Here is a 27709-nt window from a genome sequence, read left to right on the forward strand (position 1 = left end):
TAGCAACATGCATTGTATTGTTTAGGTAATATTACAAAGCCTTTTCTATAAGACTAACAACAAAATAAAACGACTGACAATCTAAAGTACATGCAGAGGTGAATCCAGGAAGATGCTGACAATATATCAAATACAGCGACTGACAATGTTTTTTACCGTAGTTTCTGGCCTATAGGGCGCACCGGATTATAAGGCGCACTACCAATGAGCAGGTCTATTTTCATACAAAAGGCGCACCAGATTATAGGGCGCATTAAAGGGGGCATTTTTTATATATTTTTTTCTAAATGTAAAACACTTCCCTGTGGTCTACATAACATGTGATGGTGGTTCTTTGGTCAAAATGTTGCATGGATTATGTTTTACAGATCATCTTCAAGTCACTTTCTGACCGTCGCTCCAGGATGTGCCGTTTTGTGGGCGGTCTTATTTACGTGCCTCACCTTCCACAGTGTCTTTTCCCCGTCATCTTTGTTGTAGCGGTGTAGCGTGCAAGGACGGGAGTGGAAGAAGTGTCAAAAGATGGAGCTAACTGTTTTAATGACATTCAGACTTTACTTCAATCAATAACGGAGCAGCATCTCCTCATCCGTGGCTCACTAGTGCAACAACGTGAAAAACCGTCCTACTCTCTAATAACTAAAGTTCCTTGGGTGAATAATGTAAACTCACTACACCGGTATGTTTTAACGCTTTCATGGCGAGTTTACTGACAGATATAAGTAAGAACTTTACACTACTTTATATTAGAAATGGCAACAGCGGAGGATGAATGTCCCATAACAAGATAGAGAAAAAGAAGAAGCTTATCGACTACGGTGTCAGCACGGACTACAAAGGTGGACTAGCGCAAATTTTCAGGACTCATGCAGATCCCAAATACAGATCAGCAGGTACCAGAAGGTAAGAAAAGTTGCTTTTACATAATATTGCGAAACTAAACACCAGATAATATGTCTTACCTTATACACACACCATAATAATACTCATAGTCATTCACATCGACGTCCCACTGGGGTGAGTTTTTCCTTGCCCTTATGTGGGCTCTGTACTGAGGATGTCGTTGTGGCTTGTGCAGCCCTTTGAGACACTTGTGATTTAGGGCTATATAAATAAACATTGATTGATTGATTGATGGTATGTTGAAGCACAGTACAATCCATCAAGCAGTGCGGCTTCATAGCTTACCAAAGTCGTACCAAAACATTTTGATAGATTTTGAGCGCCGTGTGTAATGTTCTATATTTTCAATGGAACATATACAATGTTGGTGTTGTTTACTTGAGTCATATTGCAGCCTACACATATCTCTTATGTTTGACTGCCATCTACTGGTCACACCTCTCATTACACCATGTACCAAATAAAATAGCTTCGAGGTCGGTTAGCACAACCAAAATTATTCCGTACATTAGGCGCACTATAAGGCGCACTGTCGAGTTTGGAGAAAATGAAAGGATTTTAAGTGCGCCTTATAGTCCGAAAAATACGGTATTTGCTTTTGTAGACCCCCACACCCAGCACTCGGAGGTTAACTGAATAGAGGCGTTAACTGGAGCATTTACGGTAGTTTGACATGTTGGCTAAAATCAGCCTCGCTTTGTATAAACATATTACAATAACCACTTCAAATGACTACAATTTCTGAGTTTTTGTTTTGTTTTCTCATAAATTTGCTGAATTAAAAAAAAAAACTTTTCACATTGTCATTAATGGCTATTGCTTGTAGAATTTTGACCAATGAATTTGCTTCATTTTGGAATAAGGCTTAACATAACAAATTGTAGAAAAAGTGAAGCGCTGTGAATACTTTCCGGATGCACTGTATTTTAGCTTGTTGTTAACTAGTAGTTAATAAAATGTGTTCCATGTAGTTCATGTATCCTAAGAACTGTAAGTGTATGTCTCATGATGTGCAAGTAACTTAATAAGGTAACCAACAAATACAAAAAAAATGGATATAATGCAATGGTGCCTCTGCATCCACATTAATTAGCTTATAAAGGAACCTCTCTGATAGTCTTATATACAATTATCATGAATTATTATCATTTATGTTTTCTTTTTTTCTTTCTCCAAATAAGTGACCACATTAAAAAAAAAAAACAGCTCTTAAACACAAACTGTGCTGTATCAACAAACATTAAGCGACTAAATTGCACTTGAAACACATGCAAATTTTGCAGAATTCCGGCGAAATATGAATAATTAGTCAAAACAGCGCCTTTCCCCCTCACGCCGCGCCTGCAGCTTCCACTGACAATACTGCGCTCGTAATGATTTATGTGGTTTGTTAATGTTTACGTTGGCACATTTACATATCAATGTAAAAACTATGCCTGGTGGCCATGTTTGCCTTTGTTATTGCAACTGTGTGACTGTTCATATGGTACAAGTTGTACAAGAATGGTGTCACGTGTAAAAAGGTTATTACTTCTCTATTGTTTAATGCGTGTGCGCCCAACCTCCTTGTTGTTGAACCTCACCTTCACTTGCTTCTCAACCTTGTTGGTGCTTTATGAGGAGTAAAATGACGAGGCTGGCGGAAGGGAGTGTGACGGATTTTAGGACAAATATTAACATGTAAGGGCTAAAGTCACGTTAAGGGGCGGCAGTGGAAGAAGTGTCAAAAGATAGAGCGAACTGTTTTAATGACATTTTACTTAAATAAATAACGGAGCAGCATCTTCTCAACGCTGGAAATGTGTCCCGTGAAAAACCGTCCGACCGGAACTCTCTAATAACTAAAGTTCCTTGGGTGAATAATGTAAACTCACTCCACCGGTATGTTTTAGCACTTTCATGGCGAGTTTACTGACAGATATAAGTTAGAACTTTAAACTACTTTATATTAGAAATGGCAACAACGGAGGGTGAATGTCCAATAACAAGAAGATAGAGAAAAAGAAAAAGCTTATGGACAACGACATCGCCACGGACTACAAAGGCGGACGCGCGCAAATGTTCAGGACTTATGCAGATCCCAAATACAGATCAGCAGGTACCAGAAGGTAAGAAAAGTTGCTTTTGCATAATAGTGCGAAACAAAACGCCAGATAATATGTCTTACCTTATACACACACCACAATAATACTCGTATGTTGAAGCACAGTACAATCCATCAAGTGGTGCGGCTTCATAGCTTACCAAAGTCGTACTAAAACATTTTGATTGATTTTTGAGCACCGTGTGTAATGTTCTATATTTTCAAAGGAACATATAACATTTTGGTGTTGTTTACTCGAGTCATATTGCAGTCTACACATATCTCTTATGTGTGACTGCCTTCTACTGGTCACACGTATCTCTTATGTGTGATTGCCATCATATTGCAGTCTACACGTATCCCTTATGTGTGACTACCATCTACTGGTCACACTTATCATTTCACTATGTACCAAATAAAATAGCTTTGAGGTCGGTAAGCACAACCAAAATGACTCCGTACATTAGGCGCACCGGGTTATAAGGCGCACTGTCGAATTTTGAGAAAATGAAAGGATTTTAAGTGCGCCTTATAGTCCGAAAAAACGTACTCCAGCCTGAAACATACTGCTCATGTGTAATGTTATTTTGATTTTGTTAACCCTTTAAAAGTCATGTTTGCAGAGCTCCGCTGTATTAGCTCCATTACGGTCATTAAACTGCATTTATTAGCATCACAAGGATCTTTAGTATCAATATCAAATAGTGGTATCACTGGAGTATGAGGCTCAACTTGAGATCAAGCCAGGAGTAGGCATGCTAATAGCTTTAACACAGCCACAATTGCTTGAAATAAAAACGGAAAGACACAATATTCGTGTAGAGGTTAAAATCTGCCGGTGTTATTGTCAACAGTGACTCTATGCTTTTTTTTCAATGTTAACAAGGAATACAAGTCCAAAAGAGAAATAGATGATACTGTATTATCTGCTCACAGATGCAACCTGGTGGTTGTTTGAGATAGTCCCACTCCTTAATGCTTCACACTCACAGGCAGGATTCTCACAGGAATGAGGCAAAAATACAACCTTACCTACTGTATGTTAAGGTCCGTGCATTGAAGACCAAACGTAAGAAAGCCATATATGTACATCCCCCTGCCAAGTCGGGTGTTACCAAAAGTAACGGTCAAGGCCACTTTTCAGCTCTGTTTAAAATATTTTTTTAGAGCGTTCACCAGTTCAATTTTAGCTTTTAATTGCTAAATAAAAAACAAACCACTATGCTATCAATGCGAGGTTTTATTGACTTAATGTGGCAATCATATTAAGAAAATATAAAAAAGCATCATCCATCTTTTTTTTAAAAGTGATTGTTTTCATAAGGGCTAGAAAGCAATAAGTAATAAGAAAGCAACTAAAATCCATTTCTCGTTCAATTTTGCATTTATTACAATGAGAAAGCAAATATTTAGATTAATTTAGACTTTTAGTAGATAACTACTTGTAAATTAGAAGCAATTTTGTTTTTTGTTCACGATGTAAAATTGCAAAAAGGCATCATTTAATATGGTGACTAAAACTCATTTGAAACCCTTAAAAAAACTATACAGTCAATGTGGCCTTTATTGTATTGTCTGTGTGATGCGTTCAGCTTACCTGGAAATTCAGAGCAGCAGAGTGTGACACTGGAGTCATCCAAATTAAGATACTTAGCAACGTAAAAGAAAAAAATACTTGTTACATTTTAAATCAGTCCGTCTCTTTTTAGAGCACAGGACGATGTTTCAGAGTCCATTCAAAGAATGTATCTGTCCCAAGACGCATGAAAGAGTATGCGATGTGTGGGAATAACGAGCATCTCCTGACGAATTTAAACACACCCACGTCTATGTTAAAAACGCCATAAAAGCCAAAAGCGTTGACGTGACGTTGTTAAGCACAAACGGCTCGACGAGACGGTGGTCGTTGTCACCGACACAGAGATGCTAACGTGACCACCCACGTCTCCCGTGTGGCCCTTTTAGCACGTGTAAGCTAGCGTGTTATAATTAATAGTGTAAAAAGTAATGATATTGCTTAATGTTGGGGATTAAAAGGCTTCTCAGGAGAGGTTTATACACAAAAAAGCATCAATTTCACCTGCAGGTGGGCTTCGAGGAGTGTCGTGAGTATGTTAGATTTAATGGCACTACGAAATTTATCGACACTGACACACAGTATATTCAATTACACAGTATAGGCACAAAAAACATCTATATAGTCTTGGTAAGTTATGTAGTAAAGATAAAACCTTAAATATGTACTTCTGGACTTTTCCTCAACTTTTTTTGAGTCTTGTGAGTCGCCGTTTTAAGGGAGAATTTGTGAATTCCAACTTTTGAGTAGCCCCGGAACGCACCATAAAGCAGCATGTTAGAATGACACAAGTAAGGGCATTTTCTCATCCATAAACAACAGCAACGCCGGAAATGTGTCCCGTAAAAAAACGTCTGACCGGAACTCTCTAATAACTAAAGTTCCTTGGGTGAATAATGTAAACTCACTACACCGGTATGTTTTAGCGCTTTCATGGCGAGTTTACTGACAGATATAAGTAAGAACGTTACACTACTTTATATTAGAAATGGCAACAGCGGAGTATGAATGTCCCATAACAAGAAGATAGAGAAAAAGAAGCTTTTATCGTCTACGGCTTCGGAACGGACTACAAAGGCGAGCGTGCACAAATTTTCAGGACTTATGCAGATCCCAAATACAGATTAGCAGGTACCATAAGGTAAGAAAAGTTGCTTTTGAATGATATTGCGAAACAGATAATATGTCTTACCTTATACAATATACACACACCATAATAATACTCATATATTTAATGCGCCGACAATCCATCAAGCGGGGCGGCTTCATAGCTTACCAAAGTCATACTAAAACATTTTGATAGATTTTTGAGCGCCGTCTGGAATGTTCTATATCATAGTTTTGGAACATATCAAATGTTGGTGTTGTTTACTTGAGTCATATTGCCATCATATTGTAGTCTACACGTATCTTTTATGTTTGACTGCCTTCTACTGGTCACACTTATCATTACACCATGTACCAAATAAAATTGACACAAGTAACTATTATATACAAACACATATTGTTAAAAGGTCCACTTTAACCCCCCAAAAATGGAGTCAACTCATAAATGTACTTTATCATCAATTCTCTCAAAATACATAATTCTTGTATTTGTTGTTGTTGCAGATGTTGTAGTACAAGAAGTTGGCGTCTCCTTTCAATTTGACCCCAAAACGATTATCACCCACAAGAAGGGTATGTAAACAGTCTTTATGAAGCATTTTTTTTAATATGGATGCTGTATGCCTTTCAATGTACCAGCCAGGACAATACAGGTGCACAATTACAAAAATAGCAACGCTAATTTGCATTTGTTTACAACTGCATGTCATTCTGATCATAATGTTCAGTTCTGTTCAGTTTCAGTTTATTTGGAACATGCATACGATACGATGTGGTGCATCACACAATTCCAGTTGTTTCATTACAACACGTCCGAAAAGGAGTAGGAAGAAGCAGAGTTTATTTAATACCCATTTTCATACCATACCAATTTTATCCAATTTCCTTGTTCTCTGTAACAGAACAAATAAATAATAAATACATAATATACCATAGTAAGTATACGAATATTAAATACATAAATAATCTTTCTCAATAAAAAAATTAAAAAAAGGGGAAAAAAAGGTTCAAGATGTTCATGTAATCTGGCTAAATTAGGTCATCAGAATATTTAAAAAAAAAAACCAGCTCTATGTTACTCAAAGCACTATGTACAGTATATGTTATATGGCTTTTAATGCAAAATGACAACATAATAATTTCCATTTGTTTACTGTCATCCTAATTGGTGTTCATGTGGAAACAACTCCAGTGTGATGTAAAGATACTTTTTTGTGGCTATTTTTCTATAATAGGATTATAAGTGATTATAATGACACTGTGCATAGTTTACCTTTTATTTATGTTGTGCTTGCATCAAATCTTGACTCCAGATACTCAGATTGTTCTTTGAATCACAGTGTGGTCACACTTTGTGCCGCCCCTTGACCCCTCCCCACGGTGCAGGCGTTAAAACTCCCGAGTCTTGATGTCGGCTCTGCAGTCCCAGGGCACAGTGCGCGGCTCCAACGACAGAGCGGCGATCGGCTCCTCTTCCGCTCACTCGAAGCCTGCCGCTGCGTCCTCGTAAGTACTCTTCCTCCGCTTTTGTTTTCAACTTCCAGCGCTGTCAACTGACGAGTGGCAAAAACAAAGACATCGAGTCATGGAGTGGCAGTGAAACAAGTTATTGGTCCTGAAGGCCAGAGGGGGGGAGACCTTGACCAAAATTACAAGATTCGAACCAACACAAAATATCTGGGTGAGATTTTGGACTCTGAGCTGATTTCTATCCCGAGTAGGGTTGTCTCGATACCAATATTTTGGTACCGGTACTAAAATATATTTTGTAGGGGACTACAAAAAATGGCATTATTGGCTTTATTTTAACAAAAAATATTACAGTACATTAAACATATGTTTCTTATTGTAATTTTTTCCTTAAATAAAAATAGTGAACATACTAGACAACTTGTCTTTTAGTAGTAAGCAAGCAAATAAAGGCTCCTAATTAGTCTGCTGACATATGCAGTAACATATTGTGTCATTTATCATTCTATTATTTTGTCAAAATTATAAAGGCTAAGCTGTAAAAATTGATTATTAATCCACCTGTTCATTTACTGTTAATATCTGCTTATTTTCCGTTTCAACATGTTCTAGCTACACTTCTGTTAAAATGTAATAAACACTTATTGTTCTGTTGTTTGATACTTTACATTAGTTTTGGATGATACCACAAATTTAGCTATCGATCCGATACTATATCCTCATACATTGGTCATATTCAAAGTTCTCATGTGTCCAGGGGCGTATTTCCTGAGTTTATGAATATAATATGAATTTAATAGAAAAAAGATTTTGTGCCGATAAAAAATATTGATCCATTCATAGTAGTATCGAATAGATACGCTCTTGTACTTGGTATCATTAGGTGTAGATCCACTCATGGCGTTTGTTTACATTGTGACGCCGGTGAGCTATTGTATCCTCCTACGGTGTGTAGTGAAGCATGTTTGGCTATTCCTCGTCCTGCAGGGATGATACTTGTAAGAAACTCACTTTGTCGCCATGGAGGCGAGGATTAGTGATTTAGAAGTAGCTAAAACACTGCCGATTGCGGATAGATATTAGCCGCTAACTATAACTGGGTCCCCGCTCACTCCATGCCAATTTACGCCTATTTGGAATAATCCTGATTTTCTTTTAAACAAGAAGCCATTGAACTTTCCAACATGGTATGATAAGGGAGTCGGATGCCTTGGGGATATCATCAATGCAAACAGTTTTATCTCTTTTAAAAGTTTAATAACACAATATGCAATCAATCCTAATAAATTTCTAGAATATATACAAATCAAATCTGTAATCAGCGCAAGATTCAACAAAACAACATGGGAAACTAATCCTACGACCGTTAAATTCTTCAAAACATCTGCCCCCAAAGCTTTATCCAAATTATATGCTCTCTTATCAAAAATAGATAACACAATAAGTATTCCAACTTCTAAACGGCACTCAGACGTATCAACAAGCTGTGACCCAGAATTCTGGAAACAAATATGCCTCAATACTACTCGTTTGATTAAGAATCCAAATGTACGACTGATTCAGCTCAAAATACTTTACAGAATACATTACACCGGTCTAAGAATGTATAAAATGGGTTTAGCTGACTCTAGCATCTGTGTACACTGCTCAGATAATAAGATAGATAATTACTTGCATTCAATGTGGTCCTGTGCTCCCGTGAGTAACTTTTGGCTTGGAGTGTGCGAGAACCTATCATTAGCGTTAGAGATTCCTATTCCCATCTCCCCCGCACTCTGCCTGTTGGGTGATCTCTCCGCAACTGATCTTGATATAAACAAAACATACCTCCTTATAAATGCGTTAGGCATCGCCAAGAAAACTATTCTCATAAATTGGAAATCAAAAAATAATTTATGTATAAACCTTTACAAAAACATTTTATTAGATTATGTAGTTATGGAAAGAATGTCTGCTGAATCAAACCAACAACTGACAGAATTCCGATCTCTTTGGGCACCGCTAATTAATTTTCTGACCTGACTCCCTTGGGGGCCGGGGCTGGGGCTCTGTCCCGGGGGTCTTGCTCCGTGGGTGGGGGGTCCTGGGTGCCGGGGGGGCCGTGTGCCGCGGGGTCGGGGGGCCTGGGGTGTGTTTCCTGGTTCCGGCCTGGCGGGCCGATCCGTGGGTGGTCTGGTGGCTGGGGGTGGGTGGAGGTGCCTGGGCGGGTGTTGGGGTGCGGGTGGGGCTGTGGGCGGCCGCCTTGGGTTGGTTGGGGGGGCTGTCCCTCCCGTGGGTGGTTGGGCGGGGGGTTGCGCCCGTGGGGCTGGGGTCTTGCCGCTGTCGGGCGGGGGTCGGCTCGTGCCCCGCTGGCTCCGGTTGTCCGTGGGCTTCCTCCTTCCCCTGGGGCGCGGGGCGGGGTCTGCCCGGGGTCGCCCTGCGCTGCGGCTGTGCGGGCCTGCCTGGTGCCGGGTTGGGGGGACTGCTTGCCTCCCTTGTTGGGGCCCCGGCGGTGCTGCCCGACTGCCCTGCGGGAGTCCCCCTCCTGTGTTTTACTCTGCCCTTATTTTTTTATTAATTTTATTTATTTATTTTAATTTATTTTATGTGTATATATATATATATATATGTATGTATGTATGTATGTGTATGTATGTATATGTATGTATGTATGTATGTATGTATATATGTATGTGTATGTATGTGTATATATATATATGTATGTGTGTATGTGTATATATATATATATATATATATATATATATTATTATTATTATTATTATTATTTATTTTTTTTATTTTTTTTAATCTATTTAATATATTTAACTTATTCTGTTAAATTATATATGGGTACGCGTGTATGTGGGTGTGTGTACGTTTGTATATATGTATGGTGAAATCTGTGTGTATGTATGTAGGTACATATGTATGTGTCGCTGCCCCGGTGTGTATTGCTGATCGCGGCGCCGGGTCTGCTGAGGTGCCGTGGCATGCCGGCTGTGGACGCAGGGCTGGGCCCTTATGGCTTTTTGCCGGATGGGATGCCTGGTGGGTGGTGGGCGGGGGGGGCCTGGACGTGCGGGAGGGGCTGCGGGGTTTGGTGGCGTTGGGCACTGTTGGCGACCAGGCCTCTTGTTTATTTTTATTTATTTTATTTTATTTAAAGGGTTTATTTTTATTTTATTTTATTTTTTTATTTTTTTTTTTATTTTTTATTTATTTATTTATTTTTTGTGTGTGTTGTGTATGTATGTGTTTGTGTATATGTGGGCTTATGTATATGTGTGTGGGTGTATTAATGTGTATATATGTGTGGATGTGTATGTTTATATGTATATGCATACGTGTGGAAATGTGTGTATGTGTATGTATATGTATATGCATATATGTATGTGTGTATGTATGTGTATATGAATGTGTAGGTGTGTGCATGGGTGTGGATGTCCGGTGGCTCAATTGGCCTGGCTGTGGATGAGTTGGGGTAGGTGGGTTGGTGGCCTCGGTGGTAGCCGGGGGTGTGCGTTGTTGTGGTTTACGGGGTCGGTCGCTTTTTTGTTTTGGTTTCGGCGGCCGCGGGTGTTTACGCTGCGGACGGGCGGTGGTGGTGATGGTTGCTGCGGTGATACCAGCGGTTGGCATCGCTGTGTTGGGTTGGAGTGGTTGGGGGACTGTGGCTGGTGTCTGTGCGCTTGTGGGGTTGTGGGGATGGCTGGCGTTGGCTTGCCGGCTGGTTTGGGGGCTGGCAGGCGGACGGGATGCATTGGCTTCCTCCCCCGTTGGGGGGCTCCTTCCCCTGGCCGGGACTCGTATGGGCACGTTGCTGTGTGGATGGCCGGGATGCGGTGTTTGCATTGGGCGTGGGGGCTGTGCGGTTTCTCTGCGTTTGGTTGCCGGTATGGGCTCTGCAGGGTTGGGTTGGGGCGGGCGGGGGCTGGCTTTGTTTGGCGGGGGGAGGGGCTCGCGTGGCGTCACGTTAAAGTGGTCTGGTGTGGGTCACGGGCTGTGGCGGGGGGTGGCGGCCTCCTGGCCGTAGTTCCTGGTTGTCGGCCGCGTGGACTGGGGGGATGTCCGGGCCCTCTACTCCTCCTACTTATAGCGCACACAGTCACACATATATAGGACTTTGGGGATTGTCCTGCGGGGAGGCATGGCGGGGGGTTGAGGATGCCTCCAATGGGGCTCCAGTCCTCCTTTCTTGTCCCCTGCTCGTCCATCCCTCAATCTTAGCTGCATATTAGACACTTAGGATTTGGGGGGCTTGGTTTGGTTGGGACCCACCATGACCTTGATGTCCCCCAATTTTAATCGCATTATTAGTTCCCACAAGCATACATATCTCACTCACGCTACAGTACACACATCAATAGGGACTGGAGGTCGGCTGTAACGGCTGACCTCCTAATTTTAACTACACAGTAGACACTCTGGGGGCCTTGTACACATGCATGGGGGGTTTGGGGTTCGGCGCACCCCTCATTGCCTCGTCGGCCGGCGGGGACTGCGGTCTGGTGGCCTGCCAGGCTTTTATTAATTTATTATTGTTATATATATATTTTTTATTTTTAATGTATTTATTATTTTTATTTTTATTATTACTCATTTTTATTTTATTTTATTTTTTAAATTTTATTTTTTATTTTATTTTTTTTATTTTTATTTTATTTCATTTTTTTTTAATCTTATTATTTATTTGTGTGTGGCGTCGCGCGGGTCTCACTTCCTGTTGGATGGGGTCCGTGCCCGTGTGGCCCGACCTTGCGCTGTGGGGTCTCTGTTGGTGACTTGGTGTGGTGGCGGCGCAGCCCCCGTGTCTGGTCTGGATGCTGTGTCCCGGTTGTTTGGGCGGTGGTGTGTTTGTGCGGGTTTGGGTTGGGGTGGGGGGCCTTTTGGTTGGGGGGGTTGTTGGTGTCTCTTGTTTGCGTGTTGGCGTTCGGCCTGACCGGCGGGCTGGCGCCGGCTGGTCTCCGTGGCCCTGGTGGCGTGTGGTTGCTGGTCGCAGTTTTTCTTTGATCGCTTTAATTTGATTGGCTGGTGCTGGCTGTCTGGGGTTATTGCGGCTGCTGTTTCTGCTGCCGTTTGTTTGTGGTGTGGGCGCCCGTGGCTGCTGGGTCTGGTGCAGGGGTGTGGCTGATGTTGTGACTGGTGGCAGCGCGCGCGCGTGATGGCTGTCGGGGCTGACGAACTGTGTATATGTATGTATATGTGTGTGTATGTATGTATGTTTATATATGTGTATGTGTACATATGTGTATGTATATGTATATATGTGGGTATGTATACGTGTATGTGTGTATGTGTATGTGTATGTGTGTATGTATGTATGTATGTATGTATATTTCTGGGGGTACGCTCTGGGCCTGCCTGTCAGACGGGGGTCGACGCCTCAGGCTACTGCATCCGAACTGCGTGTCTGGAGCTCCTGGGTCCCGCTGTCCATCCCTTCCGGGTGCCCGTCTTGGTTGGGGCCTGTTGGGCCTAGTCCCTGCGTCTATTGTGGTAGCTTGGTGCTGCAAGGTATTCCGAGGTGCTGCGAGTCGGCCAGTTGCTGGGGTAGTGACCTTGTTTGTCAGCATGTCTGTGATCTTCTTTTAATTCTTTTTTTTTTTTATTAATTAATTTGTTTATTTATTTATTTTTAAAATATATTTTATTAATATTATTTTTTAATTTTCCCCTCCCTCAGGGGGGGGCTCGGCGGGGCGGTTGCTGGTTGTTCCATCTCCATCGTTGGGGTCCCTGCGGGTGGGGTGGGTGGTTCCCGTGGCCCTGTGCCTGGGTGGTCCTGCGGCGGCCGGTTTGGGTGGGGTGGCTGGCCTCGCCGCGCTCTCCGGGGGTGGGGGGTGGGCTCGTGGGGGCCCGGTTGCGGGGAGTCTCTGGGTCCTTCGGGCGGGGCGTCTCGCCTTTCTGCCCGTGTGGGGTGTGGTCTCTCGCTGGCTTGGGGTCTGGCTGTCCCCTGCTTTTCTCGTGCCCTGTCCTCCGCCGGGTGCGTCTGTCTGCGGCCTGCTGCTGGCCCTTGTGGGCGGTACGGTGGGTCGGGCTCTGGGGTTCCTGTCGCTGGCCGGCTTGGCTGCGTGGGGGCGGTGGTCCCTGGTTCCCTGGGCACCACGCCTCCTGTTTGTGGGTTGGGCTCTCGGGGGTGATGGGGCCGTGCTCTGGCTCCCACGCACTCTGTGAGTCGAATGTATTGTACATGCAAATTCACATATGCTCACATACGTACATAGGTACCTACGCTCCCACATACATACACAAATACAGTACATATTTACCTACCTAATGTTCATACATCCACACGCACATTCAATATACAAACATACACATACACATACTGTACATATACATTCACTGTACAAACACATATACACATTCTGTACATATACATTCATTGTACAAACACATATACACATTCTGTACATATACAAGTACATATGCATACTTACACTCATGCACATAATCACGTTTCATCAAACATATATTAACGTTGTTGCCCTAGGGTAAACTGGGTGTAACACATGGCACACTGACAAAGCTTAACCTATTGTGACTATAACAATCTACAAGGTTAATGTAGGTTGCTTCTCTTTCTCCCCCTCCATTTTTCTGCATTCTTTCGTATCTCAAGTTATCATTACGTATATGTATTGTTGCATTTAAACAACTGTATTGTTGATAATAAAGGTAAATTATTGGTATTGTTCATTATCAATAGCGCTATTTCTATTGGTATTTGTATTGATCCATTTGTAGTGTAATAATGCTCATTGTCATTTCTGTATTATTTTTTATTTTTCGCTAACTGCTTATTTGCTATTACTTTTACCATCATATTTGTACATGTCATATTTGCTGATGTTGCTCTATTGTTGTTGTTGTTGTTGTTTGCTGTTGTTGTTTTTGTCTCTCTGTCTAATCCCCCTCTTGTCCCCACAATTTCCCCCTCTGTCTTCTTTTTTTTTCTCTTTCTATCCCCTCCTGCTCCGGCCCGGCTGCACTAAATGATAATATAAATACATTTAATAAAGTCAAATACAAATAAGGCAACAAGAGAAGTATCCTACACTTCTCTTTTGTAAAGTAAATCTGAACAGCCGACATGGGCATCTACATCAACTATATGATTTGCCTGAGAAGCTGGACAGGACATAAAAAAAAAAAAAAAAAAAAAAAAAAAAGATATTAGCCGCTAACTAGCTAGCCATGTTGTAAAGCACCTCTTCCTGAGGGCGTTTCAGTGTTATAACATCACCTTTATCGTTAGTTTTTAAGCCAAAATGCGTCCATTCTCCCTTTTCTGTCTACACACTGTGTCTGCTTGTAAGTACTCCGTGATTGTGCGCTGCCGAACATGCTCCTCTGCTCGTAAACCAGCAATAACACGACGTGACGACGACGCGCCGTCATGCCTGTAAAAAAAATGTTGAACCAGTACTTTTCAAACAGTACTGTACCGTTTTTGATTCATTAGTACTACTATGCTAGTACCGGTATACCGTACAACCCTCATTAAGTTAAAGTTAAAGTAGCTATGATTGTCACACACACACTAGGTGTGGTGAAATTTGTCCTCTGCATTTGACCCATCCCCTTGATCACCCCCTGGGAGGTGAGGGAAGCAGTGGGCAGCAGCGGTGGCCGCGCCCGGAAATCATTTTTGGTGATTTAACCCCCAGTTCCAACCCTTGATGCTGAGTGCCAAGCAGGGAGGTAATGGGTCCCGTCTTTATAGTCTTTAAAGACTATAAAGATGGGACCCATTACCTATGACTCGGCCGGGGTTTGAACTCACAACCTACCGATCTCAGGGCGGACACTCTAACGACTAGGCCACTGAGTAGATGTAGTATTAAGAATTATAATTTAAAAAAATTAATCATCTTAAGAACATAGTCAGAGTCCGCGCGTTTCTCTTTCAGGCCAACACGAAGGTACTAATGTTTGGACTATTGTAATTGTAATGTATTGCCCTGCTCTGGTCTTCCCAAAAATTGTATTAGAAATCTGTAATTATTACAAAATTCAGCTGCACGCACATTACACCAGTTTTAAAATTGCTGCATTGGCTCCCTTTCCACTTAAGGGTTTATTTTAAAGTTATTTTTTTAGTTTTTAAACGTCTTGCGCCTTATGTATCTGAAATGCTACTACCGTATTAACCCTCGCGGATCCTGAGATCTTCTGGTACCAAACTTGTATCTTTACCAAATACTAGAACGAAGCTACTCTGGCCCCCAACTGTGGAACAGCCTCAGAGCTGCAGAGACCGATGAAAAAAAAAGGTTAAACGCACACCTTTTAAATCAGGCTTTTTTACTGATCATGTTAAACTCTTTTTTTTCTATTGTAATTGCTGTTATTATTACTATTATTATCTCAATGTTATGTTTTTATTAATTAATGTGTATATACAGTACAGGCCAAACATTTGGACACACATTCTCATTTAATGCGTTTTCTTTATTTTCATGACTTTACATCGTATGAATGAACACATGTGGAGTTATGTACTTAAAGGGGAACATTATCACAATTTCAGAATGGTTAAAACCATTAAAAATCAGTTCCCAGTGACTTATTATATTTTTCGAAGTTTTTTTCAAAATTTTACCCATCACGCAATATCCCTAAAAAAAGCTTCAAAGTGCCTGATTTTAACCATCGTTATTTACACCCGTCCATTTTCCTGTGACGTTACATAGTGAAGCCAACACAAACAAACATGGCGGAAAGAACAGCAAGCTATAGCGACATTAGCTCGGATTCAGACTCGGATTTCAGCGGCTTAAGCGATTCAACAGATTACGAATGTAATGAAACGGATGGTTGTAGTGTGGAGGCAGGTAGCGAAAACGAAATTGAAGAAGAAACTGAAGCTATTGAGCCATATCGGTTTGAACCGTATGCAAGCGAAACCGACGAAAACGACACGACAGCCAGCGACACGGGAGAAAGCGAGGACGAATTCGGCGATCGCCTTCTAACCAACGATTGGTACGTGTTTGTTTGGCATTAAAGGAAACTAACAACTATGAACTAGGTTTGCAGCATATGAAATACATTTGGCAACAACATGCACTTTGAGACTGCAGGCAGCCCAATTTTCATCAATTAATATATTCTGTAGACATACCCTCATCCGCGCTCTTTTCCTGAAAGCTGATCTGTCCAGTTTTGGAGTTGATGTCAGCAGGCCAGGGAAGCTAGGGTCGATAGGGGGTTTAGCTCGCTCGTCTGCGGGAACAAACTGCCGCCATTGCTTGCCGTGCTACCGAGGTCCTTTGTCCCTGAATTGCTCACACACTCCGGCAGATTCAATGGGGGTCTGGCGGCAGATTTCTTTGACTTTATCGTTGGAAATGCATCTGCTTTGAGTGTCGCAGGATATCCACACATTCTTGCCATCTCTGTCGTAGCATAGCTTTCGTCGGTAAAGTGTGCGGAACAAACGTCCAATTTCGCATCTTTGGGCCACTGGTGCAACTTGAATCCGTCCCTGTTTGTGTTGTTACACCCTCCGACAACACACCGACGAGGCATGATGTCTCCAAGGTACGGAAAACAGTCGAAAAAACGGAAAATAACAGAGCTGATTTGACTCGGTGTTTGAGAAAATGGCGGATTGCTTCCCGATGTGACGCCACGTTGTGACGTCATCGCTCCGAGAGTGAATATTAGAAAGGCGTTTAATTCGCCAAAATTCACCCATTTAGAGTTCGGAAATCGGTTAAAAATATATATGGTCTTTTTTCTGCAACATCAAGGTATATATTGACGCTTACATAGGTCTGGTGATAATGTTCCCCTTTAACAAAAAAAGGTAAAATAACTGAAAACATGTTTTATATTCTACTTTCTTCAAAATAGCCACCCTTTGCTCTGATTGCTGCTTTGCACACTCTTGGCATTCTCTCGATGAGCTTCAAGCACACCTGTGAAGTGAAAACCATTTCAGGTGACTACCTCTTGAAGCTCATCGAAAGAATGCCAAGAGTGTGCCAAAAAGTTATCAGAGTAATGTTTTATATTTTGAAGAAACTAAAATGTAAAACATGTTTTCAGTTATTCACCTCCACATGAAGGCATCAAAACATCATAGTTTTGATGCCTTCAGTGACAATCTACAATGTAAATATTCATGAAAATAAAGAAAACACATTGAATGAGAAGGTGTGTCCAAACTTTTGGCTTATACTGTATATTTTACTTTAACATATATTCTATGTTTCATACTATTTTGTTTTAGTGGTTAATTGTAGTTATTCTCCAGTGTGGAATCAATCATCTGTGCCATCCCATGATTTGTTATTGTCAATAGTGCTGTGTGTGTATGTATGTGTATGTTTGCATGGCTTTTCTTTCTGTAAAGCACTTTGTGTTGTCACTTGCCTGTGCATGAAAAGTGCAATATGAATAACGTTTGATTCAACTAGAAAGTCGTCATCTTAAATCTTACATCCCAAGGAGAGGTTTAGATGTAGCTGCTGACATGATTCAACATTCAGTGCACTCCCAAGAGATACCGAAGTATAAGTTGTCTTTCTCTCCCAGGAACAAAATGCTGGGATTCGAAGGAATCGGGACCATGGACTTCTGGAGGGCCGTGATCGCGGAATTCCTGGCCACGCTTCTATTTGTGCTCTTCGGTGTTGGCTCCACCATGAACTGGTTCCCAGTTGGGATGTCTAATCCTCCGCCGGCTGACCTTGTCCTTATCTCGCTGTGCTTCGGCTTGGCCATCGCCACCATGGTGCAGTGCTTTGGCCACATTAGTGGTGGACACATCAACCCCACCGTCACCTTGGCAATGCTGGTCACCAGAAAGATCAGCTTGGTGAAAGGGCTACTGTACATGGTGGCCCAGTTCGTGGGAGGCATAGCGGGAGCGGGTCTCATCTTCTTCGTCACACCTGCTGCCAACAGGGGGACATTAGGCGTCTGCATGGTGAGGACTCAAACGTATTTACCGCACAGTATCTCACAAACAGCAGTAGTTCTTGTTCTAGCTTCCCCAGGGGAAATGCTAGAGAAATTAAACTTGTTCATACTTTAAAGTAGTCAGTGTACAGCTGTAAATCAGTATAGAGCAGACCTGGGCAAATTAAGGTGCAGCCCGTTAAGCTTTTCAATATGGCCCGCCGGACATTCCCAAATATTTTTTTTAGATCTTTAAGATGGAAACTGTAGCTGCCATTATGATGTGCAGTGATGTTTTCAAATGACCGTAAGTCTTGAACTATACAAAGTATTTTAATGGTTGGAATCTGCGCTTTTGCATGATATACTAGTTACCATGGTAATCTAATTAGTTACTATGGTAATCTAATTAGTTAGTATGGCAATCTAATTAGTTACTATGGCAATCTAAGTCACAGCAGCTCAGCATTTCCACAGAGTGTTTCCATAGCGGCCAGCCTGAAATGTGGGTGTCAGGGACAGACGCAGAAGGAGATTTTGACAACAAAGTTCTAAAGATTAGTGATATATCAGATGTATCAGATTGTAGGTGGGTTTATTTTTACCGTTTGCGTTCATATTTCACTGTTTGTTGCATCTTTGTTGAATTTCGCTTGATTGTAAAATATGTCGATTGAGAGGGGGTGTGACGTTCATATGTTGTCAATATTCAGTGTTTTATTGTTCATAGTTAATATTGTAAATCCCACATTCTTTATTTTCATGTACATTTTGGGTGTCTCATTCAGTAAAAAAAATGTTTAGTATTCAATCAGACATTATTGTGAGGTTTTGTATTAGTGTTCCTAAAAATAGATATGCCGGCCCCCAGACACATTTTTTTCTCTAAATTTGGCCCCCTGAGGCAAAATAATTGGCCAGGCCTGGTATAGAGCCACTGTTCTCGGGGCATTTAATCGATCGTAACTAGATTGTTCAGTTTGTCTTAAAAAGACGGAAACGCCTCTCATCCAAGCAGGCTTCATCAGTTAGATTGGTCAGATCTAGTAAATGATCTATCACTAGATCTGACCAATCTTAAGTCTATGACGGGGGAGTTGAACTGGTATTCACTGAGGGTTGCATCGCAGTTGTGGCTGGCCTCAGAGGGCCGCTTGTAACCGTGAATAATTGTATGGATATAAATGTATAAGGATTCATCTCAAGGTATTATACAATTGCCTATGCATTTGATTATATATATATATATATATATATATATATATATATATATATATATATATATATATATATAAAATATGTATAATTTTTATTTTTTATCTTATTAAAAAAACTGGCAGCTCAGTCACTACAGTTTCACTGTAAACATATATGGTGTTTTTTACAGTATATTACCTTAAATGGAAAAGGGTACTATAGTTTTTGTACAACAAAATCCTAGCAACCGAGCTGCCAGTTGTTTACTGTATATTCCACACACACACACACACACACACACATTTACTTTACATGCAGTCGGCATTCGCCAATGACAGACTTAAAGAAAAAAAGAGTAAATGGCAGCTTTGTGTTATTCGTGTCAATCTTGCAACATTTTCTTGTTACATTTCACCTGTTTGCTCTTTTATTCCATTTTTTTTTCAGTAATAGTATTTTTAGAATGTGTCGCGGGCCGTTATAAAAAAAAAAAATTTGGGACACAAATGTGCCCCAGGCCGCACTTTGGACACCACTGCTATAGCCGATGTCTAACATCTACCAGCTTTGTCACCTCATCAGTGAGGAGTGAAACGATTTCAGTAACATTCTGCAGCTCTGGTGACTTCCATGCCCAAAAAGTAACACTATGGATAAACTGCTACACAATGACTACTCTAAAGAACAGGAAATGGTGTGTTTCAGCTTTTGCACTTGTGTTTTAGATTTGTTTTTTAAAAACCTCTTGTGTTTGCCAAGGTGCACAAAGGCCTGACTGCAGGACATGGCCTACTTGTGGAGCTGATTTTAACCTTTCAGCTCGTCTTCACCATCTTTGCTACTTGTGACTCCAAACGCACGGACCTTGGGGGATCTGCTAGCTTGGCCATCGGTATATCTATAACCATTGGGCACTTGATGGGGGTGAGTATCGATTCTAACTTATCCTGAACTGAGCCTTCTGCTGCCTGAACTACTACACCTAGTAGTGGTGCATGGCTTCTATTTACAAACTTAATTCATTCTTGAACAGGGTTCGTAAATAGAAACATTTGAATATTGAAATAATGTTCACCATAAGACACAATGTAAACATGAATAATGGGATCCAGCCTCGACAAAAGCCCATATTTTAGTAGAAGTTTGAACACAATAAAAAGTGCTATATAATACTGTATATCAGACAAACATAACAAGGCGGTGGTGGATCAACCTTCTATTCCATAACAAAAATCAAAACAGCAAGCTGAACTGTCCTAATTTGCAGCCACCCAAAACTCCATTTAGCACACTTTACAGAAAATTATCCAGACAAGTGGGTACGTCTCCGGTAGGACACCTGACGGGTGGCCACAACCCAGAGGGCACATGAATTAGACAAACTGATGGATCTTGTTTAAGTGCTTTGGCGGACTGCGTGTCGGCTTTGGACTTTCGCAAAGATACCCTGAGATTTATGCAAACATTGGGAGAGAGGTCCTCATTGATCAAATATATATTTGATCTTTCAGCTTAATCATGTCTGGTAATCCAGTACCAAACAATGTCAGCAGTTTAAAGATCAAAATCACAATAATTTCCCCCGCTTTGAACCCTGCGGCTAATTTACGGATTTTATCCAGGCTCAAGAGCTTAATGCTGCCAACACTTTTAGCAATGTTATATCAGACCAATAAAACTGCCAAACTGGTGTCTAGTTACCAATGAAATTGTTCACATTAAATCAAACGCACTCACATTTCACACTTCAGTCAGCCGTGTAGCACAGTGGTTCTCAACCTTTTTTCAGTGATGTACCCCCTGTGAATTTTTTTTTTGATTCAAGTAACCCCTAATCAGAGCAAAACATTTTTGGTTGAAAAAAAGAGACAACGAAGTAAAATACAGCACTATGTCATCAGTTTCTTATTTATTAAATTGTATAACAGTGCAAAATATTGCTCATTTGTAGTGGTCTTTCTTTAACTACCGGTATTTGGGGAAAAAAAGATATAAAAATAACTAAAAACTTGTTGAAAAATAAACAAGTGATTCAATTATAAATAAAGATTTCTACACATAGAAGTAATCATCAACTTAAAGTGCCCTCTTTGGGGATTGTAATAGAGATCCATCTGGATTCCATCCATCCATCCATTTTCTACCGCTTATTCTCTTCGTTCATGAACTTAATTCTAAACATTTCTTCACAAAAAAAGAAATCTTTAACATCAATATTTATGGAACATGTCCACAAAAAATCTAGCTGTCAACACTGAATATTGCATTGTTGCATTTCTTTTCATAGTTCTTTTTGACAGACATTTTAGTGACAAACCTGAGCTTGTGCTTCACTGAGTTTATGAACTTACATTCATATTTTGTTGAAGTATTATTCAATAAATATATTTATAAAGGATTTTTGAATTGTTATTTTTAGAATATTTAAAAAAAATCTCACGTACCCCAAGGGGTACGCGTACCCCCATTTGAGAACCACTGGTGTAGCACATATGGACTCACCCTCATCATGAAGAAGAAGCGACAAAATGCACACAATGCAGCTTTCAAGTTGAAGGCGAAGCACTTTGCTATCAAAAAAAAAAAAATCGTTTTGCTACATAAAACTTTGAGATTAATGAATCAATGACAGAACAATGAAGAGTGTGAACAATTGTGATTGGCTGGCAACTTGCCCGAAGTCAGCTGGGATAGGGTCTGACTTCCTAATAAGGATGAGCGGTATACATCCATCCATCCATCCATTTTCTACCGCTTATTCCCTTTGGGGTCGCGTGGGGCGCTGGAGCCTATCTCAGCTACAATCGGGCGGAAGGCGGGGTACACCCTGGACAAGTCGCCACCTCATCGCAGGGCCAACACAGATAGACAGACAACATCCACACACTAGGGCCACTTTTAGTGTTGCCAATCAACTTATCCCCAGGTGCATGTCTTTGGAAGTGGGAGGAAGCCGGAGTACCCGGAGAGAACCCACGCAGTCACGGGGAGAACATGCAAACTCCACACAGAAAGATCCCGAGCCTGGGATTGAACCCAAGACTACTCAGGACCTTCGTATTGTGAGGCAGATGCACTAACCCCTCCTCCACCGTGCTGCCCGAGCGGTATACAAAATTGATTAATTTTCATGACACTGAAGAAGAAAACTTGAGCAGTTTCAGTGCAGGACAAGAATGGTGATGAAGGTAGCGCTCAATGACGTTTCGGGTAGGCTACTGAATGCCGTGTACATGCACTGTCTTTTGTTACATGTAAAAATGAACACAAGCGCCTGTGTATATACTTCATGTTTCAGTGTGTGCAGCTGCGGCTTATAGACGTGTGCGGCCGATATATGTACAAAATCAATTAAAAAAAAAAAATGTCCAAATATGTAGCTGCTCTCTATTACAGTATTTGAAAGTCTTCTTATTTCGCTAGAAAACAACCTTAGGTCCGGTACTAACTCGCCAAAGTGCGATACTGTGTGCTCCTTGCTGACTGATTCACACCCACATGCACTGCCTTATTGGAGGTTAGCATCGCATGGCAACCAACCTCTGGGGGCTTGCTGAACCCTGCAGAGCACAGGGAAATAGATGATACCATCCACTGAATCACTCCAGTCATTTCCCCTCTAACTTTGGCAGCTAGTAAAATAGGATCATCATTCCATGTATTGTCTTGCAGATTCCTTACACAGGAGCCAACATGAACCCTGCTCGTACTTTTGGTCCAGCAGTGGTCATGCTTAATTTCCAGGACCATTGGGTAAGTGTTCTTGATATGGCCGCAACTGTACTGTGCTTTTGTGTATTTGGCTCCCCGTCTAAATACTTTAGGGCAGTAGTTCTCCAATTTTCACCAGCTACCACCTCAGAAAACACTTGGCTCCCCACGTACCACCACAATGACCAACATTAAAATACAGTAGCATAGTAGGCCTAAGTATTCATTAAAACAAGGCAGATGTTTTATTTACAAGTGTATTAAATATTTTTGGCCACTGTAACATTACACACAGTTTGAACAGTAAATATTTAATAAAAGTGATTATTTGGCGCACCGCTCACTAGAGCCCCACAGTTCGAGGATCGCTGCTTTAGGGTGTAGAAACTAATTGTTTCTTGCTTTTTTGTGGAATGCAATATGGCAAGGACACTGATTTGGGAGTGTAACGTTTCAAAGCTCAAAGTTTTCCAAACCTTTTCAGCTTATGACATCAAAATTCTTCCTAACGAATGAAAACCCTACACTAATGACATGCTGTACATGTGAACTGATAATAAAGAACATAAGACATTCTATCACAACAAACATTGATGAACATACTTGATGAATGATGACCATATTCACCTGAATATCAGTTTTTCCCTATAAAACAATCTGAAAAAATATATACATGTTTTATATTTGTGGTCAAGAGATCTTTTTATGCAAAACTAATACAAGCAGGTGTAAAAAAAAAAGGTTGTGTTGGCTTATTAGTGTTCAAGAAATCTATAGATGCAAATCCCATATAAGAGGGTATTTTTACCCTGAAAAAGTATAAAAAAAATGTTCTAAAAGAAATCGGTTGTGATGTTAGTTATCTTTAGTTTATTGTCTATTTCTGTTTCAGCAACCTCTTTTGTTTTTTTAGTTACCATGGGTGCTGATTTCCTGCACCTGCCTCTGATTAGTAGTCGGGACGCTCACCTGCTCCTGATCACTAATCAAAGAGCTTTCTATACCTGCCTCACCGTCTACTCAGTCTGGCAGTTTTGTTCGGCTTAAGTTACTCTCTAGTTTTTGTATTTCTTAATTCCCATGCGGTAGACTCTCCGCACTATGCTAAGCTAAAGCTAGCCTCAATCACCTAATATGTTCCCAGCTGTACACCGGTTCGATTTTTGTCTTTTGCCTTGAGAATAAATCAGCATCTTACCTGCACGCTGCTTCTCGACGTCCATCTGCATCTTGGAGAAAGGACTCCTGCAACCGTGCGTCCCAAACGCAACATGGGGCTCTGCATGTTTTTTGGAATTTTATGTTAGGGTCTTGATCGTCCAAACAAAGGCACAGGACACGTTTTCTCCAAGCGAGACAGAGCTTGTCTTCCTGTCACTCACACATACCGTATGTTTTGGACTATAAGTCGCAGTTTTTTTCCATAGTTTGGCCAGGAGTGCGACTTATACTCAGGAGCGACTTTTGTGTGAAATTATTAACACATTACCGTAAAATATCAAATAATGTTATTTAGCTCATTCACGTAAGAGACTAGACGTATAAGATTTCATCGGATTTAGCGATTAGGAGTGACAGATTGTTTGGTAAACGTATAGCATGTTCTATATGTTATAGTTATTTGAATGACTCTTACCATAATATGTTACGTTAACATACCAGGCACGTTCTCAGTTGGTTATTTATGCCTCATATAACATACACTTATTCAGCCTGTTGTTCACTATTCTTTATTTATTTTAAATTGCCTTTCAAATGTCTATTTTTGGTGTTGGGTTTTATCAAATAAATTTCCCCCAAAAATGCAACTTATACTCCGGTGCGACTTATACTCCGAAAAATACGGTACTAGTAATCCAGACACAAAAAAGTGGTTCAAAAGTTATGCAAGTTAGCGAACAACGGAAAAGCTAATTTTAAGATAATGTTAAACAATGAGTCAATCAAAAACTGATACAAAAATATGATTTGTTGGTAAGATTGTCTTGTCTGATATGGTTATCCCATATTTGGGTTATAATACTAAATCCTCCACAACTGTGCCCCCTTGGCAAACCTTGGTTAAAACCAAAAGTGAAAGCCTCTTCCAGAGTATTGACTCTGCATTTGTGATTATTGTTCTACATCAGGTGTACTGGGTAGGACCCATCCTGGGTGCCCTCCTCGCTGCCCTCCTCTATCAGTACCTGTTCTGCCCGGAGCGTGACTTCAAACCCAGCCCGAGCCAGGTCATTCCAAAGGACCAGGCCGGCAACTACAGGGAGGTGGACAAGGACGAACACGGCATCAAGCCGGGCTCCGTGCAGACGGGCTCCGTGCAGCCCGTCAAGAAGAAGAAGAGAACTGAAAGAAAAGACCCGTCCAACGTATGATAATCCCGAGTTTTTTGGCGTCCCGTTGACTCCCCACATTCCTTTTTTAGGATCGTTCATCTTTGAAGCCTTAATCGTAAAGTCCTGAAGCACTGAACACTTAGATGAAGGCTTGCAGTACATTAAAGAGTGTAAGTTCAAGCAGTTTAATCATCACCAAGAATGAAGAAGAACATTTGGCCTTGTTATTTTCGGATTAGTGTCACCTTTAGTCCGTGTGAGGACTTCTCCAAGAGATAAGAATGTTAACGTGCAACCGACTGCTGCGTTTGTCAGTCGTCCCTCGTTTCAATCCATTCATTTTCTACCGCTTGTCCCTTTCGGGGTCGCGGGGGGCGCTGGAGCCTATCTCAGTTTATTACAGCTAATTTGTTCCAGTCCTGTTTGGTAAACACATTTTTCACTAAGTAGGATTATTATTCATAAAATATTTTCAGCATTAAAAAAAAAACTACCACATTTTTCGGACTATAAGGCACATTTAAAATCTTTTCATTTTCTCAAAACTCGACAGTGCGCCTGATAACCCGGTGCGCCTAATGTGCAGAATCATTTTGGTTGTGCTTACTGACCTGGAAGCTATTTTATTTGGTACATGGTGAAAACGTGTGACCATTAGATTAGCAGTCACACAAGAGATACGTGCAGACTACAATATGACTCAAGTAAACAACACCAACATTTTATATGTTCCATTCAAAAATCTATCAAAACGTTTTAGTACGACTTTGGTAAGCTATGAAGCCGCACCGCTTGATGGATTGTACTGTGCTTCAAAATACGAGTATTAGGAGAGTATAAGGTAAGACATATTATCTGCCGTCTTTTTACGCAATAGTATGCAAAAGCAACTTTACTTACTTTCTGGTACCTGCTGATCTGTATTTGGGATCTGCATAAGTGCTGAAAATTTGCACGAGTCCGCTTTTGTAGTCTGCAAACACTGTAGTCGTTAAGCTTCTTCTTTATCTCTATCTTCTTGTTATGGGACATTCACCCTCCGCTGTTGCCATTTCTAATATAAAGTAGTGTAAAGTTCCTACTTATATCTGTCAGTAAACTCACCATGAAATCGCTAAAACATACCGGTGTAGTGAGTTTACATTATTCATCAGAATCAGAATCAGAATCAGCTTTATTGTCATTACGCAAGGTAACGAGATTGAGGGAACTTTAGTTAAAGAGAGTTTTCGGTCGGACGTTTTTTCACGGGACACATTTCTGGATAGTGAGCCACGTATGAGGAGATGCTACTTGATTGAAGTAAAGTCTGAATGTCATTAAAACAGTTAGCTCCATCTTTTGACACTTCTTCCACTCCCGTCCTTGCACGCTACACCGCTACAACAAAGATGACGGGGAGAAGACGCTGTCGAAGGAGAGCCACGTAAATAAGACCGCCCACAAAACGGCGCATCCTGAAGCGACTGTCTGAAAGCGGCTTGAAGATGATCTGTAAAACATCATCTATGCAACATTTTGACCAAAGAACCACCATTACATGTTATGTAGACCACAAGGAAGTCTTTTTACATTTAGAAAAAAAAAGATAATAATATGACTCCTTTAATGCGCCCTATAATCCGGTGCGCCTTTTGTATGAAAATAGACCTGACTTGACCCGCTCAACGGCAGTGCGCTTTATAATCCGGTGCGCCCTTCGGTCCGGAAAATACGGTATATGTTTTGTTAACATACCCTATTTTCCGCACTATAAGGCGCACCTAAAAAACCTCCAATTTTCTCAAAAGCTGACTGTGCCTTATAATCCGGTGCACCTTATATATGGACCAATATTGAGCCACAACAGGTCTCGCAACCCCAGCCTCTACTGTAGCGTCTATTCTATGCGCCTTATAATGCGGTGCGCCTTATATATGAACAAAGTTTTAAAATAGGCCATTCATTGAAGGTGCGCCTTATAATCCGGTGCGCCTTATAGTGCGAAAAATACGGTAATTAGAGCCCTCTAGTTAGCGCTGACACCATCTGCAGTCAACTTGTCGTTACGACCATTCTCTGTTAGCATTCGGAGCTGGGAATGACGTCACCGCCGAGTTGTGAACGTTCCATTTATGATGTCTGAAATCAAGATGGCCATATCCACGAAAGTCAATATTTGCGCTTGCCTTGCCTGAATATAAAGAAGTTATGGGAAAATATGCACCCCTCCTGCAACCTTCCAACACAGTGGAGCAAGAGGAAACAGACGCTATTGCGAGCGATGTACAGCGTGAAATAAATGTAGTGTAAACTACAGTGATGTTACCAGTATGTAGACGTGCAACAATACATTGTATATAAATGTTTTACTGCGACAAAAACTAATCAGAAGTGCTAATAACGGATATTATAGAAATTTATATCATTAACACCCAGAGCAGCCATTTTGAAATGAGC

General features: G+C 41.1%; 1 protein-coding gene and 1 long non-coding RNA gene across 9 annotated transcripts in view; one reads left to right on the forward strand and one right to left on the reverse strand.

Annotated features, from left to right (window-relative positions):
• Positions 1-4868: 4868 nt before the first annotated feature.
• LOC133618799 (aquaporin-4-like) lies at positions 4869-27660 on the forward strand. Of its 8 annotated transcripts, none has more exons than XM_061979522.1 (7): positions 4869-4956; positions 6174-6242; positions 7010-7175; positions 17664-18057; positions 19986-20150; positions 22899-22979; positions 25067-27660. In XM_061979522.1, the coding sequence occupies exons 3-7, from the start codon at positions 7078-7080 to the stop codon at positions 25307-25309; spliced, it is 981 nt and encodes a 326-aa protein (XP_061835506.1). In that variant the 5' UTR covers positions 4869-4956; positions 6174-6242; positions 7010-7077; the 3' UTR covers positions 25310-27660. The 8 variants fall into 8 exon arrangements, with proteins under 8 accessions (XP_061835506.1, XP_061835503.1, XP_061835507.1 ...); XM_061979519.1 differs by having other exon boundaries at positions 4880-5095; XM_061979523.1 differs by having other exon boundaries at positions 4880-5095; positions 7056-7175.
• LOC133618801 (uncharacterized) overlaps positions 6311-27709 on the reverse strand; it is a 55338-nt gene continuing 33939 nt past the window's right edge. Inside the window, exon 4 of the long non-coding RNA XR_009817344.1 lies at positions 6311-7222. This is a non-coding gene — a long non-coding RNA (uncharacterized lncRNA). The remainder of the gene's footprint in view (positions 7223-27709) is intronic.

Source organism: Nerophis lumbriciformis, linkage group LG19, assembly GCF_033978685.3.
Source record: "Nerophis lumbriciformis linkage group LG19, RoL_Nlum_v2.1, whole genome shotgun sequence".
NCBI classification, from domain to species: domain Eukaryota; kingdom Metazoa; phylum Chordata; class Actinopteri; order Syngnathiformes; family Syngnathidae; genus Nerophis; species Nerophis lumbriciformis.